At 41.6% G+C, this 14,621-nt stretch overlaps 1 protein-coding gene across 2 annotated transcripts in view; it reads right to left on the reverse strand.

Annotated features, from left to right (window-relative positions):
* LOC111966421 (NSFL1 cofactor p47) overlaps positions 1 to 5,202 on the reverse strand; it is a 20,718-nt gene extending 15,516 nt beyond the window's left edge. Inside the window, exons 1-3 of one of the 2 annotated variants that reach the window (XM_023991034.2) lie at positions 5,061 to 5,202; positions 4,218 to 4,324; positions 3,955 to 4,032 (exon numbers count right to left, since the gene is read on the reverse strand). In XM_023991034.2, the coding sequence (XP_023846802.1) occupies positions 3,955 to 4,032; positions 4,218 to 4,324; positions 5,061 to 5,162 (287 nt within the window). In that variant the 5' untranslated portion in view covers positions 5,163 to 5,202. The remainder of the gene's footprint in view (positions 1 to 3,954; positions 4,033 to 4,217; positions 4,325 to 5,060) is intronic. The other variant, XM_023991035.2, reaches the window with a different exon arrangement.
* Between the last annotated feature and the right edge of the window lie 9,419 nt (positions 5,203 to 14,621).

Here is a 14,621-nt window from a genome sequence, read left to right on the forward strand (position 1 = left end):
TTGTTTGGGCTAAATTATAGATGGGCTATGTACAGGTGCAGTAATATGTGAGCTGCTCTGACAGCTGGTGCTTAAAGCTAGTGAGGGAGATAAGTGTTTCCAGTTTCAGAGATTTTTGTAGTTCATTCCAGTCATTGGCAGCAGAGAACMGAAAGGAGAGGCGGCCAGAGGAAGAATTGGTTTTGGGGGTGACCAGAGATATACCTGCTAGAGCGCATGCTACAGGTGGGTGCTGCTATGGTGACCAGCGAGGTAAGGGGGGACTTTACCTAGCAGGGTCTTGTAGATGACCTGGAGCCAGTGGGTTTGGCGACGAGTATGAAGCGAGGGCCAGCCAACGAGAGRGTACAGGTCGCAGTGGTGGGTAGTATATGGGGCTTTGGTGACAAAACGGATGGCACTGTGATAGACTGCATCCAATTTATTGAATAGGGTATTGGAGGCTATTTTGTAAATGACATTGCCGAAGTCGAGGATCGGTAGGATGGTCAGTTTTACAAGGGTATGTTTGGCAGCATGAGTGAAGGATGCTTTGTTGTGAAATAGGAAGCCAATTCTAGATTTAACTTTGGATTGGAGATGTTTGATGTGAGTCGAAGGAGAGTTTACAGTCTAACCAGACACCTAGGTATTTGTAGTTGTCCACATATTCTAAGTCAGAGCCGTCCAGAGTAGTGATGTTGGACAGGCGGGCAGGTGCAGGCAGCGATCGGTTGAAGAGCATGCATTTAGTTTTARTTGTATTTAAGAGCAATTGGAGGCCACGGAAGTAGAGTTGTATGGCATTGAAGCTCGCCTGGAGGGTTGTTAACACAGTGTCCAAAGAAGGGCCAGAAGTATACAGAATGGTGTAGTCTGCGTAGAGGTGGATCAGAGACTCACCAGCAGCAAGAGCAACATCATTGATGTATACAGAGAAGAGGGTCGGTCCAAGAATTGAACCCTGTGGCACCCCCATAGAGACTGCCAGAGGCCTGGACAACAGGCCCTCCGATTTGACACACTGAACTCTATCAGAGAAGTAGTTGGTGAACCAGGCGAGGCAATCATTTGAGAAACCAAGGCTATCGAGTATGCCGATGAGGATGTGGTGATTGAGAGAGTCGAAAGCCTTGGCCAGGTCAATGAATACGGCTGCACAGTATTTTTTCTTATCGATGGTGGTTAGGATATCGTTTAGGACCTTGAGCGTGGCTGAGGTGCACCCATGACCAGCTCTGAAACCAGATTGCATAGCGGAGAAGGTATGGTGGTATTCGAAATGGTCGGTAATCTGTTTGTTGACTTGGCTTTCGAAGACCTTAGAAAGGCAGGGTAGGATAGATATAGGTCTGTAGCAGTTTGGGTCAAGAGTGTCCCCCCCTTTGAGGAGGGGGATGACTGCAGCTGCTTTCCAATCTTTGGGAATTTCAGACGACACGAAAGAGAGGTTGAACAGGCTAGTAATAGGTGTTGCAACAATTTCYGCAGATAATTTTAGAAAGAAAGGGTCCAGATTGTCTAACCTGGCTGATTTGTAGGGGTCCAGATTTTGCAGCTCTTTCAGAACATCAGCTGACTGGATTTGGAGAAGGAGAAATGGGGAAGTTTGCGAGTTGCTGTGGGGGGGTGCAGTGCTGCTGACCGGGTAGGGTGAGGTGGAGCCAGCCGTAGAAAAATGCTTATCGAAATTCTCAATTATAGTGGATTTATCGGTGTGACAGTGTTTCCTGTCCTCAGTGCAGTGGGCAGCTGGAGAGGAGTGTTCTTTTCTCCATGACTTTAGTGTCCCAGAACTTTTTGAGTTTGTGTTGCAGGAAGCAAATTTCTGCTTGAAAAAGCTAGCCTTGGCTTTTCTAACTGCCTGTGTTATTTGGTTTCATAGCTTCCTGAAAGTTGCATATCACGGGGGCTGTTGATGCTAATGCAGAACGCCAAGGGATGTTTTGTGTTGGTTAAGGGCAGTCAGGTCTGGAGAGAACCCCAGGGGCTAATCTGTTCCTGGTTCTAAATTTCTTGAATGGGATGCTTATTTAAGATGTGAGAAGTTTTTGTTTTTTTTTTTATAACCAGCATCCTCTATCCTTCCAGGATACCCCGGGCCAGTCGATTAGAAAGGCCTGCTCGCTGAAGTGTTTCAGGGAGCGTTTGACAGTGATGAGTGGAGGTCGTTGACCGCTGACCCATTACGGATGCAGGCCATGAGGCAGTGATCGCTGAGATCTTGGTTGAAAACAGCAGAGGTGTTATTTAGAGGGCAGTTGGTTAGGATGATATCTATGAGGGTGCCGTTGTTTACGGCTTTGGGGTGGTACCTGGTAGGTTCATTGATCATTTGTGTGAGGATGAGTCATCAGCTTATATTGTAGGATGGCTGGGGTGTTAAGCATGTTCCAGCTTTAGGTCGCTAGCACACGAGCTCTGAAGATAGATGGGGGGCAATCAGTTCACATATGGTGTCCAGAGCACAGCTGGGGGCAGAGGTGGTCTATAGCAGGCGTTCAACAGTGAGAGACTTGTTTTTAGAGAGGTGGATTTTTAAAAGTAGAAGTTCAAATTGCTTGAGTACAGACCTGGATAGTAGGACAGAACTCTGCAGGCTATCTTTGCAGTAGATTGCAACACCGCCCCCTTTGGCCATTCTATCTTGTCTGAAAATGTTGTAATTAGGAATGGAGATTTCAGAATTTTTGGTGGTCTTCCTAAGCCAGGATTCAGACACGGCTAGAACATCCGGGTTGGCAGTGTGTGCTAAAGCAGTGAATAAAACAAACTTAGGGAGGAGGCTTCTAATGTTAACATGCATGAAACCAAGGCTATTTACGGTTACAGAAGTCATCAATAGAGAGCGCCTGGGGAATAGGAGTGCCTGGGTGAATAGGAGTGGAGCTAAGCACTGCAGGGCCTGGATTCACCTCTACATCACCAGAGGAACTGAGGAGGAGTAGGATAAGGGTACGGCTAAAAGCTATGAGAATTGGTCGTCTAGAACGTCCGGAACAGAGAGTAAAAGGAGGTTTCTGGGGGCGATAAAATAGCTTCAAGGTATAATGTACAGACAAAGGTATAGTAGGATGTGAATACAGTGGAGGTAAACCTAGGTATTGAGTGATGATGAGAGAGATATTGTCTCTAGAAACATAATTGAAACTAGGTGATGTCATCGCATGTGTGGGTGGTGGAACTAAAAGGTTGGATAAGGTATAATGAGCAGGGCTAGAGGCTCTACAGTGAAATAAGCCAATAKACACTAACCAGAACAGCAATGGACAAGGCATATTGACATTAAGGAGAGGCATGCTTAGTCGAGTGATCATAAGGGTCCAGTGAGTCGTGAGGTTGGTCTGGTTAATGAAGGCGGTGACTGATGTGTCCTGAAACAGTCCTATGGCTTAGCATCCACTTCATCGGATCATCTCCGTATTGAGCGCGTCACTGGTACTTCCTGTTTGAGTTTTTGCWTGTAAGCCGAAATCAGGATGATAAGAGTTATGGTCAGATTTGCCAAAGGGAGGGTGAGGAGACCTTTGTATGCGTTTGTGTGTGGAGTAAAGATGATCTAGAGTTTTTCACCTCTAGCTGCACAGTTAACATTCTGGTAAAAATGAGGTAAGACGGATTTGTTTCCCTGCATTAAAATCACTAGCCACTAGAAGCGGGGCCTCTGGATGTGCACTCTCTCATTTGCTTATGGCCCTATACAGCTCATTGAGTGCGGTCTTAGTGCCAGCATCGGTTTGTGATGGTAAATATACAGCTACTGTTGACAAGTAACACAGGGACCCACTCCCACCCAGCAGAATCTGTTGATGCGGCAGAAAGCAATACCAGCCTAGAGAGAACTGAATAGAGAAACCAAAATAGTTTTGGTACATTCTGGAGGCACCCTACACTCTGTCCAAAATACACAGCCTAGGCCTACATGCAATGTGAAATGCATACACCTTAAAGTCATAGAAGTAAAGACAGACTTACCTTTCCCCTTCCTCCTCGTCACTGTCATCTTCTTCCTCGTGCATCATATCCCTGAAGGAGGTCACTCTATTTTCACTCCTTTACCCAACAAAAAAAACAATGAATGACAATAGGGTCAAACAATCATGTAACATGAAATGTTTCATAGAATAATCATTAAAAAAGGATGACAAAGGCAACACTGAAAGGACATGGGCATCCTGTTTTAATGGTACATAGAATGAGTGTAACAATAGATTTACATAGGTCAGTTAGCTATGTACCTGCCAGGCCCTGTGGAACGAGGCACAGAGGATCCACCACTCTCTGGCTGAGGTAGTGTCACTATGTCATCCTCAGCACCATCTTCAAAGAAACTGGCCAGGGCAAGCTAAGGAAAGAGACCAAGATGCCATGTCATTCAAACGTCAAGATCTCAATATCTAGTCATAGTCTAAAGCGGATTACTAGCTATCTAACGTTGGCTAGTTAGAGCTTAATTGTGAACTTGCCTAATTAAGAAGTAGCTACCTACTATTAGTTAGCTGAGAAGGATGTTCTTATACATACTATACTTGCTAGCAATTAACGTTAGGATGGGAAACATCTGATARATTAGCCATCATCTCAGTGACTAGTTGGAAAATGTTGTTAGGTAGTTATGAAGTTGGCTTACTGCTGGACCATAATATCTGCCAATCGAATAGTTAGCTAACGCGTTAGTTACAATAGTTAGCTAAATTAGCCACCTAGCTAATCTGCTAGCTAGCTTGTTAGCCAGATAACGTTAGTTAGCTAGAACGCAGTGAGCCATTCATAAATGAAACGGATTTGTTAGCAAGTTAACATTAAACTCGCTACTAGACAGTGGTAGTAAAACATTGGTATCTGTGTGAAACTGATTGGTAGATATAACTAGATACCAGGGAATATGAATGCAATGGTCACTCGATCTATTGTTGTGAGAAAGAGTGACTTGCACAAATCGCCAGCAGAAACTAGTACGGTAGCTAGCCAGCATGTAAGTGTTAGCTAGCTAACTAGATACTGTCATTCGTATGTTGTTGTGAGTTAACTTCAAATATCACATGTCGTACAACTGGTAGGTCGATGTGATCAGCATGTACCTGCAAATCCCAACCGGCAGACTCCAAGAAAAAACGGGCCCTCTCTTCATCAACATCAGTAACAGCAACGAACTCCCTCACCGACGATTCTTGGTCCGCCATTTTGATATGCCCATTCAATGACTGTTCCGACTCCAGTTGAGGAAACACCTACCAACTTGGTTCCTATCTCAGCAAAATGCAGTAGGCTACAGGAGGGTAAGGCAAACAGGCCTGCATGTGAACAATGTTTATGACGTGTTGTATTTTCCTGACAAAGTTAATACATTTTATTTGGAGGAATAATATTTCACATAGATTTGACATTTATATCTAAAATGGTATTATCTGTAGGCTATTACCATAGTTACTGCTTCCAGGCCTCACTCACAAAGATGAGGTGAATAGAGGCTAGTATTACCATAACAAATATACCGGTGTTTTCTGCCGTAACAAAGGGGAAATCTGGGATTTGAATAATCAGCAAAGCAGTCACTCTGCCGCTTGTTTTTCTAAACAGCTGAGGGATTGGACTGGAGCAGTGTAACCACTCTCAAATTCATAGACAGACCATGAATGGGATCAACATTTTAGTTCTAACCACGTTTTTTAAATCTATATTGGTGTTTGTTTACAATCAAAACAAGCTTACATATTGGGTTCTGATGGGTATATCAGTTCTACTATTAAATACTTTTTTGGCATTTATAAGTTATATTCTTCAAGAATTCCCCWGGGCTATCTGATAAGATTTCTATTTTAATTGTTTCTTCGTCTCTAATAGAGCTCGCCAGCTTATAGTCCTAAAAAACAGAAATTAGTTACCTCTGTTTTGTTTAGCCATTCCTATGCGGAAAATGAATGGGGATAAACGCTGAAAATAAGGTCTGAGTTTAACACAGGCTTAGGAGATCTTATATGTTTTGTTTTATAAGATAATATCAGTCAGTTAGCATGACCTTTATGAATTATGAAGCCTTTTATGTGCTTTGTGTTTCTTTTTATTACATAAATGCTTCAAAATTCACAAAAAGTTACATTAGCTGATGAATATTCTCATAGATGAAAATGTATCGGATCTCCTAAGCCTGTTTTTACCACAGACCTTATTTTCAGCATTTATCCAAAAACCCTACAAAAACCCTTCATTTACTTTCCCATAGGCTTTGTCCAAAGAACCATGGCAGAGTTAGTCCGTACAAAAATAAGCCTTCACTATTGCTCTCTATAAAGAGGGCATTTAAACACTAACCATCTAGTATATACACTGAGCACTGAGTTTGCCAAACATTAGGAACATCTTCCTAATATTGAGTTGCACCCCCCCCCAATCAGAACAGCCTCAATTTGTCGGGGCATGGCCTCTACAAGGTGTCGAAAGTATTCCACAGGGATGCTGGCCCATGTTGACTCCAATGCTTCCCACAGTTGTCAAATTGGCTAGATGTCTTTTGGGTGTTGGATCATTCTTGATACACACGGGAAACTGTTGAGTGTGAGAAACACAGCAGCGTTGTAGTTCTTGACACAAACCGGTGTCTTCCCCATTTACCTTCTGAATTGCACACATACATAATCCATGTCTCAATTGTRTCAAGACTTAAAAATCCTGCTTTAACCTGTCTCCGCCCCTTCATCTACAGTGGCAAGAAAAAGTATGTGAACCCTTTGGAATTACCTGGATTTCTGCATAAATTGGTCATAAAATTTGATCTGATTGTCATCTAAGTCACAACAATAGACAAGCACAGTCTGCTTAAACTAATAACGCACACAATTATACATTTTCATGTCTTTATTGAACACACTGTGTAAACATTCACAGTGTAGGGTGGAAAATGTTTGTGAACCCTCCTTTGCTGGTTGACCCTCCTTTGGCTGCAATAAACTCAACCAAACATTTTCTGTAGTTGTGGATCAGACCTGCACAACGTTCAGGAGGAATTTTGGACCATTCATCTTTACAAAAGCGATATTCTTAGGATGTCTGGTGCAAACCGCTCTCGAGGTCATGCCACAGCATTTTAAAATTGGGTTGAGGTCAGGACTCTGACTGGGCCACTCCAGAAGGTGTATTTTCTTCTGTTGAAGCCATTCTGTTGTTGATTTACTTCTGTGTTTTGGGTCGTTGTCCTGTTGCATCACCCAACTTCTGTTGAGCTTCAATTGCCGGACAGATATCAAGACATTTTGCAGGAGAATGTAAGGCTAAACTAGGGAATTAATTTTTCCGTCGATGATAGCAAGCTGTCCAGGCCCTGAGGCAGCCCCAAACCATGATGCTTCCTCCACCATACTTTACATTTGGGATGAGGTTTTGATGTTGGTGTGCTGTGCCTTTTTTTATCCACACATAGTGTTGTGTGTTCCTGCCAAACAACTCAACTTTAGTTTCATCTGTCCAGAAGCACTGTGGAACATCCAGGTGCACTTTTGTGAATTTCGGACGTGCAGCAATGTTTTTTTTGGACAGCAGTGGCTTCTTCCGTGGTGTCCTTCCATGAACACCATTCTTGTTTAGTGTTTTACGTATCGTAGACTCGTCAAGAGAGATGTTAGCATGTTCCAGAGATTTCTGTAAGTCTTTAGCTGACACTCTAGGATTCTTCTTAATAACCTCATTGAGCATTCTGCACTGTGCTTTTGCAGTCATCTTTGCACGACGGCCACTCCTAGGGAGAGTAGCAACAGTGCTGAACTTTCTCCATTTATACACAATTTGTCTTACCGTGGACTGATGAACATCAAGGCTTTTATAGATACTTCCAACTTTATGCAAATCAACAATTCTTAATCTTAGGTCTTCTGAGATCTCTTTTGTTCGAGGCATGGTTCACATCAGGGAATGCTTTGTGTAAATAGAAAACTCACATTTTGTGAGTGATTTTAAGAGGGCAGGGCAGCTCTAACCAACATCTCCAATCTCGTCTCATTGATTGGACTCCAATTAGCTTTTGGAAAAGTAATTAGCCTAGGGGATCATATACWTTTTCCAACCTAAACTGTGAATGTTTAAATGATGTATTCAATATTAGCAAGAAAAATACAATAATGAACAGTTGAAGTCGGAAGTTTACATACACATAGGTTGGAGTTATTAAAACTAGTTTTTTATCACTCCACAAATTTCTTGTTAACAAACTATATATAGTTTTGGCAAGTCGGTTAGGACATTTACTTTGTGCARGACACAAGTAATTTTTCCAACAATTGTTTATAGACAGATTATTTCACTTATAATTCACTGTATCACAATTCCAGTGGGTCAGAAGTTTACATACGCTAAGTTGACTGTGCCTTTAAATAGCTTTGAAAATTACAGAAAATGTTGTCATGGCTTTAGAAGCTTCTGAGACATCATTTGAGTCAATTGGAGGTGACCCTGTGGATGTATTTCAAGGCCTACCTTCAAACTCAGTGCCTCTTTGCTTGACATCATGGGAAAATCTAAAGAAATCAACCAAGACCTCAGAAACTAAATTGTAGACCTCCACAAGTCTGGTTCATCCTTGGGAGCAATTTCCAAACGCCTGAAGGTACCACGTTCATCTGTACAAACAATAGTATGCAAGTATAAACACCATGGGACCACGCAGCCGTCATACCGCTCAGGAAGGAGACTCGTTCTGTCTCCTAGAGATGAACATACTTTGGTGTGAAAAGTGCAAATCAATCCCAGAACAACAGCAAAGGACCGTGTGAAGATGCTGGAGGAAACAAGTACAAAAGTATCTATATCCACAGTAAAATTAGTCCTATATCAACATAACCTGAAAGGCCACTGAGCAAGGAAGAAGCCACTGCTCCAAAACCGCCATAAAAAAAAGCCAGACTACGGTTTGCAACTGCACATGGGGACAAAGATCGTACTTTTTGGAGAAATGTCCTCTGGTCTGATGAAACAAAAATAGAACTGTTTTGCCATAATGACCAACGTTATGTTTGGAGGAAAAATTGGGATGCTTGCAAGCCGAAGAACACCATCCCAACCGTGAAGCACGGGGGAGACAGCATCATGTTGTGGGTGTGCTTTGCTGCAGGAGGGACTGGTGCACTTCACAAAATAGATGGCAACATGAGGAAGGAAAATTATGTGGATATATTGAAGCAACATCTCAAGACATCAGTCAGGAAGTTAAAGCTTGGTRGCAATTGGATCTTACAAATGGACAATGACCCCAAACATACTTCCAAAGTTGTGGTAAAATGGCTTAAGGACAACAAAGTCAAGGTATTGGAGTGGCCATCACAAAGCCCTGACCTCAATCCTATAGAAGATGTGTGGGCAGAGCTGAAAAAGCGTGTGCGAGCAAGGAGGCCTACAAACCTGACTCAGTTACACCAGCTCTGTTAAGAGGAATGGGCCAAAATTCACCCAACTTATTGTGGGAAGCTTGTGGAAGGCTAACTGAAACATTTGACCCAAGTTAAACAATTTAAAGGCAATACTATTTGAGTGTATGTAAACTTCTGACCCACTTGGAATGTGGTGAAAGAAATAAAAGCTGAAATAAATCATTCTCTCTACTATTATTCTGACATTTCACATTCTTAAAATAAAGTGGTGATCCTAACTGAACTAAGCCAGGGAACTTTTACTCTGATTAAATGTCAGGAATTGTGAAAAACTGAGTTTAAATGTATTTGGCTAAGGTGTATGTAAACTTCCGAATTCAACTGTATGTGTTATTAGTTTACGCACACTGTTTTTGTCTACTGTTGTGACTAAGATGAAGATCAAATAAAATTGTATGTCTAATTTGTGCAGAATGTATTATTCTTGCCACTGTACAGGGATTGAAGTGGATTTAACTAGTGACATTAATAAGGGATCATAGACTGACCAGGTGAATCCAGGTGAAAGCTATGTCATGGAAAGAGCAGGTGTTCTTAATGTTTTGTATTCTCAGTGTAGAGTCATGAATTGACCATAGTGCTGTCACTGTGAGGCCATAAAAAACACTTTTCCTATTTTCTTTTGCTCAGGTGTGAAAACAGCTTGGCCAGGGCATTTTTGTTTATGTTAAGATTTCAAAGAGCATTTTAACAATTTAATTAAGGCTAGCTTATCAAAACTATTAGCATAGTCAATATATCAATGTTTTCACTAATAAATAAATATAATAAATTCTGGTTCCTTAATTCCTGGAGTTATGCCTCCAGTTGACCTAGAATCAAACTGATGTGCCGCACATAATTAGACTAATTCATTGTTATAATGCGCCACTAGATGGCAACAAAATATAAAAATTGGTTTAGACCTGGAGCACCTGCTACCTCACATTGGAAATACTGCTTGCAGCTTCAATAGCTGGTCTTCATTAAAAAAAAGGTATTGTACATCCATACTCTCTTTCTAAGGGAGATGCTCTGTGACTCCTCACAAGCGCACACTGATGACACCTGTCATGTTGTTTACCTACTCCAGCAGCCATAAGTTAGCTCTGGACTGAAATTCCTCTGTGTGAAATGTAATGTACACAAAGAAAATCTATCACGTCACCACAGATCCCTGTTTCTGAAAACGATTATTCTAAACCAACATTCTAAAGAAAAAATATCTAATTTGGGATATAGCTCACCTTTGTTCCCTAACATCTATGTTCCAGACATGTAATACGTGACCTGTGTAATGTAAATGTTGTGTAGTGTAAATCTGTCGATGTGTCCTTGAGCAAGGCACTTAACCCTAATTGCTCCTGTAAGTCACTGAATAAGAGTGTCTGCTAAATGACAAATGTGTCACATCACAGAGCACCCACAGGGAGCCAGACAGCGTGGCTAAGCAGGCTTTAGATAGGGAGCTTCTAAAAAGCAGGCTTTAGATAGGGAGCTTCTTAATTGTTTCTGGAGGGATTTAAAAAGATGGATTTTTAATGTGCTGGTAGCCGTTTGATCATCAAGGCTAATTAAATGGAAAAAATCGTTGCTGTCACCAAGTACCTCTCAGCCCCCGTCCCTCAACATACTGTATGCACAAACACACGCACGTGTACACACAGGGAGAGAGAGAGAGACACACAGACTGATTAAGTTGTTTTGCATACAGAAATAACTATTTAACATTGCAGGAGTGGTTTCAGTGACAGATTTTTTTAGTTTTTCCCGCCTCAGTTTTTCTTATTGCCCAGGGTCTGAACAATGAGGCAACAGTGCATAGATACAGAGCAAGAGAGTGAGCTCCAGACCCCTGAGACATAAGGATTCATAGACCTATCATTCAAGAATAAGACAACAATGTGCACTGTAGAATTTTTCATTTAATAAATTGGTTTATATAGAAGATCGCCTTGAGAGAGGAGAGCTTATGATGAGTGAGACTGTATCAAAGGCAGACATGGAAGCAAATACCATTATCAGTGGTTGGGTTTATATTCCTGATTAACAGTAAGGCGATTGTACAACCTTTGATTTTGGTAGTATAATGTAATTAAGTAATGTTAAAAACAGCATGAGTAGCTGTTGGGAGTTGATACGGGCATCTGCCAAGCACCATAAACCAGAGAAAAAAGAGACAACGCTCACAAAAAGGAGTGGTGAAATTACCCTGCTCTCAATATCCACCTCCGGCAAATAGCACCATGTCGTAAAATAACCGTTGCGTCCTTTATGACTCCTGACAGTTTAAGATGGAAGGATCCTCTTTCCTCCCTCTCTCTTCCTTCCACACCCTACTTGTCAGTTGATGGAAAAGGGGTGACCTTATGACCTGAGGGGCACATAGGATTTGTTTCAGAAACATAAAAACATTGTCAGTGGTGTAAAGTACTTAAGTAAAAATACTTTGAAGTACTACTTAAGTAGTTTTCTTTGGTATTTGTACTTTACTTTACTATTTTTGGGGGGGGACAACTTGTAATTTTACTTCACTAGATTCCTWAWGAAAATAATGTACTTTTTACTCCATACATTTTCCCTGACACCCAAAAGTAAATTTTGAATGCTTAGCAGGACAGGAAAATGGTCCAATTCACGCACTTATCAAGAGAACATCACCTGGTCATCCCTACTGCCTCTGATCTGACAGACTCACTAAAGACACATGCTTAGTTTGTAAATTATGTCTGAGTGTTAGAGTGTTCCCCTGGCTATCCGTAAATTATAAAAACAATAAAATCTTGCCGTCTGGTTTGCTTATATAAGGAATTTGAAATGATTTATACTTTTACTTTTGATACTTAAGTACATTTTATCAATTACATTTACTTTTGATACTTAAGTATATTTAAAACCAAATACTTTTAGATTTTTGCTCAAGTAGTAATTTTACTGGGTGACGTTCACTTTTACTTGAGACATTTTCTATTAAGGTATCTTTACTTTTAATCAAGTATGACTAATTGGGTACTTTTTCCACCACTGAATATTGTTACAGCCGTCGAGTATGATTCAAGCATATGAAAGAGCTTGTACTGTCTGCCCAGAACAATTTATCCACTGTGGTTGAATTTGTGTTTAATAATGTTCATCTCTCATTCTGAATCCCTCTCCATCCTTGTTGTGCATCCCCCATGTGTGTGGCTGTATGCAGATAAATTCATTATACAGTATATTTCCCTGGTTCGGCAGTGAGTGAGGAAAGATCTGTGGTAGGGAAAGCAAAAACAATAGCATCCTCTGAAATTACTGTGATGTAAATCTTCAGCCCTAATTACCTAAATACGGAAGGGCTTGTCCCTCAAGTTATTCCCTGGGTTTTAACATTTTATTGTGCTGCTGCAGGTGCTCAGACATAGAGATGGTGTGGTATCAACAGGAAGGGGCCAACTAAGGGGCTGGAGATGTGCTGGAGACACAGGAGATTAACTTATCTATCTCCCTGTTTTGAGTGGCCCTTCCACTCTAGTTTAGACCCCCCCCCCGCCCCCCACACCACACACACACACACTGACCTTGCTCATTTGTAACTCTGACATTTTAATCAGTGAGTCAAAACTGCATGCAATGGCACCCTCATCCACACGCAGTCTCTTTCTTATCTTCCTCCCTCCCTCCTTCTCTCTATCTACCTACCTTCCTCCCTCACTCCCTCTATATCTACCTACCTCCCTATCTATCTATCTATCTATCTATCTATCTATCTACCTACCTTCCCACCGAACTACTCTACACTCGTAGAAAAAAAGGCGCTATCTAGGTAGAACCGTTTTCGGTCCATGTAAAACCCCTTCAACACAGGGTTCTACCTGAAACCCCAAAGGGTTCTCTTGTTGGGGACAGCTGATGAACCCTTTTGGAACCATTTTTCCAGAGTCTAATTAACTAACCTACCCGTCTGTTCTTCCTTCCGTCCATCCATGCGTCTCCCCACCTCTCGGATAGCAGGGATGCACAACAGTCTATCTTCACGACATCACCAACACAATCTCACACCTGAGAGGAGGTCTGTTCTATTCTCATCTCCATGGCAGCAGGATATAACATGTCCTCCTGTATATCCTGGTTAGCAGAACTAGACCACATAGAATGGCTCTTTAAAGAGATTCCAACCATATCATCTCTTGCTCTAAGGTTATAGGGCCATAAGGACAATGTACCCCTTGACTTTAGCTAGTTCTATGTCTCCTCATGATTTGATTAACAGACGATGAGAAACAGCCGATCCAGGCCCTCTGGGAGGTTTCAAGTGTTTTTGAGGGGATAGGAGGATCCATTCCATTTCAGTCAAACAGCCATAAATCTGAGACACTCAGCCCAGATTTAACACAAGTCACAGTGTTCATTTCACATTCTGCTCCCTCCAACAGCAGGGAAGGTCAAGCACTAGGCACACACCATTGTTCCTGAAGGACACACTGGCCTTCCATCACTGCCCTGTAAAGTTTAATTAAACATGGTGATTTACGGTGAAAGAGATGGCGAAAACCACAATGATATGTTAGACACACAAAATCAATTCTGTTCTAAAAAACATATTATCCTCGAATTGAATTTCCTTTTAATTATTCTGAATTGTATGAACTGTGTTATTGGACCAATTAAACTGTATAAAGAGCAGTTTCCATGTACAATATCTAGTCTGCTGCCCTTAATTGGTTCATGTGCATTTCTGGTTCAATTGCTCTGTATTTAAAATGCATTATAGTTTACACACCCTCCCCCCTCAAAATAATCGCCTAATATGCTCATKTGGATTCATAGCCGCTCGTGGCATCTCAGAATAATATAATTATTTCACCATGTTCGGAAACAAAGGGAGTCAATTGGTGCTATAAAGCCTTGAGCACTCCCTTGCCCAAGCCAATGCCCTATATCTCAGCTGACATTTGGCTGTCTTTAGTGTCTAACTGGCTGTGTGCTGATATGCGTGTGGGGGAGGGGTCTATATGGCAAAGCAGTGATGATAGTTAATCTGGGCCACATAGCAATGATGTCTGTCTTGCGTTTTTGTTTTGTTTCCCTGGCAAAAAAAATACATAATTGAGCTGAACTAATGAATGTAGAGCAGATGATGGTGTGGTCCAAGGCTCACCTGTGTTTGTGTCCTCCTGCTACTGTCTGGTAGCTCTGTTTTGGGATAATTCATTTCTTGGATCGATATCTGAGAAACAGATTTGGTCCTGTTGGCTTGTTGATGCTGGA

Source organism: Salvelinus sp. IW2-2015, linkage group LG7 (genome assembly GCF_002910315.2).
Source record: "Salvelinus sp. IW2-2015 linkage group LG7, ASM291031v2, whole genome shotgun sequence".
NCBI classification, from domain to species: Eukaryota; Metazoa; Chordata; class Actinopteri; order Salmoniformes; family Salmonidae; genus Salvelinus; species Salvelinus sp. IW2-2015.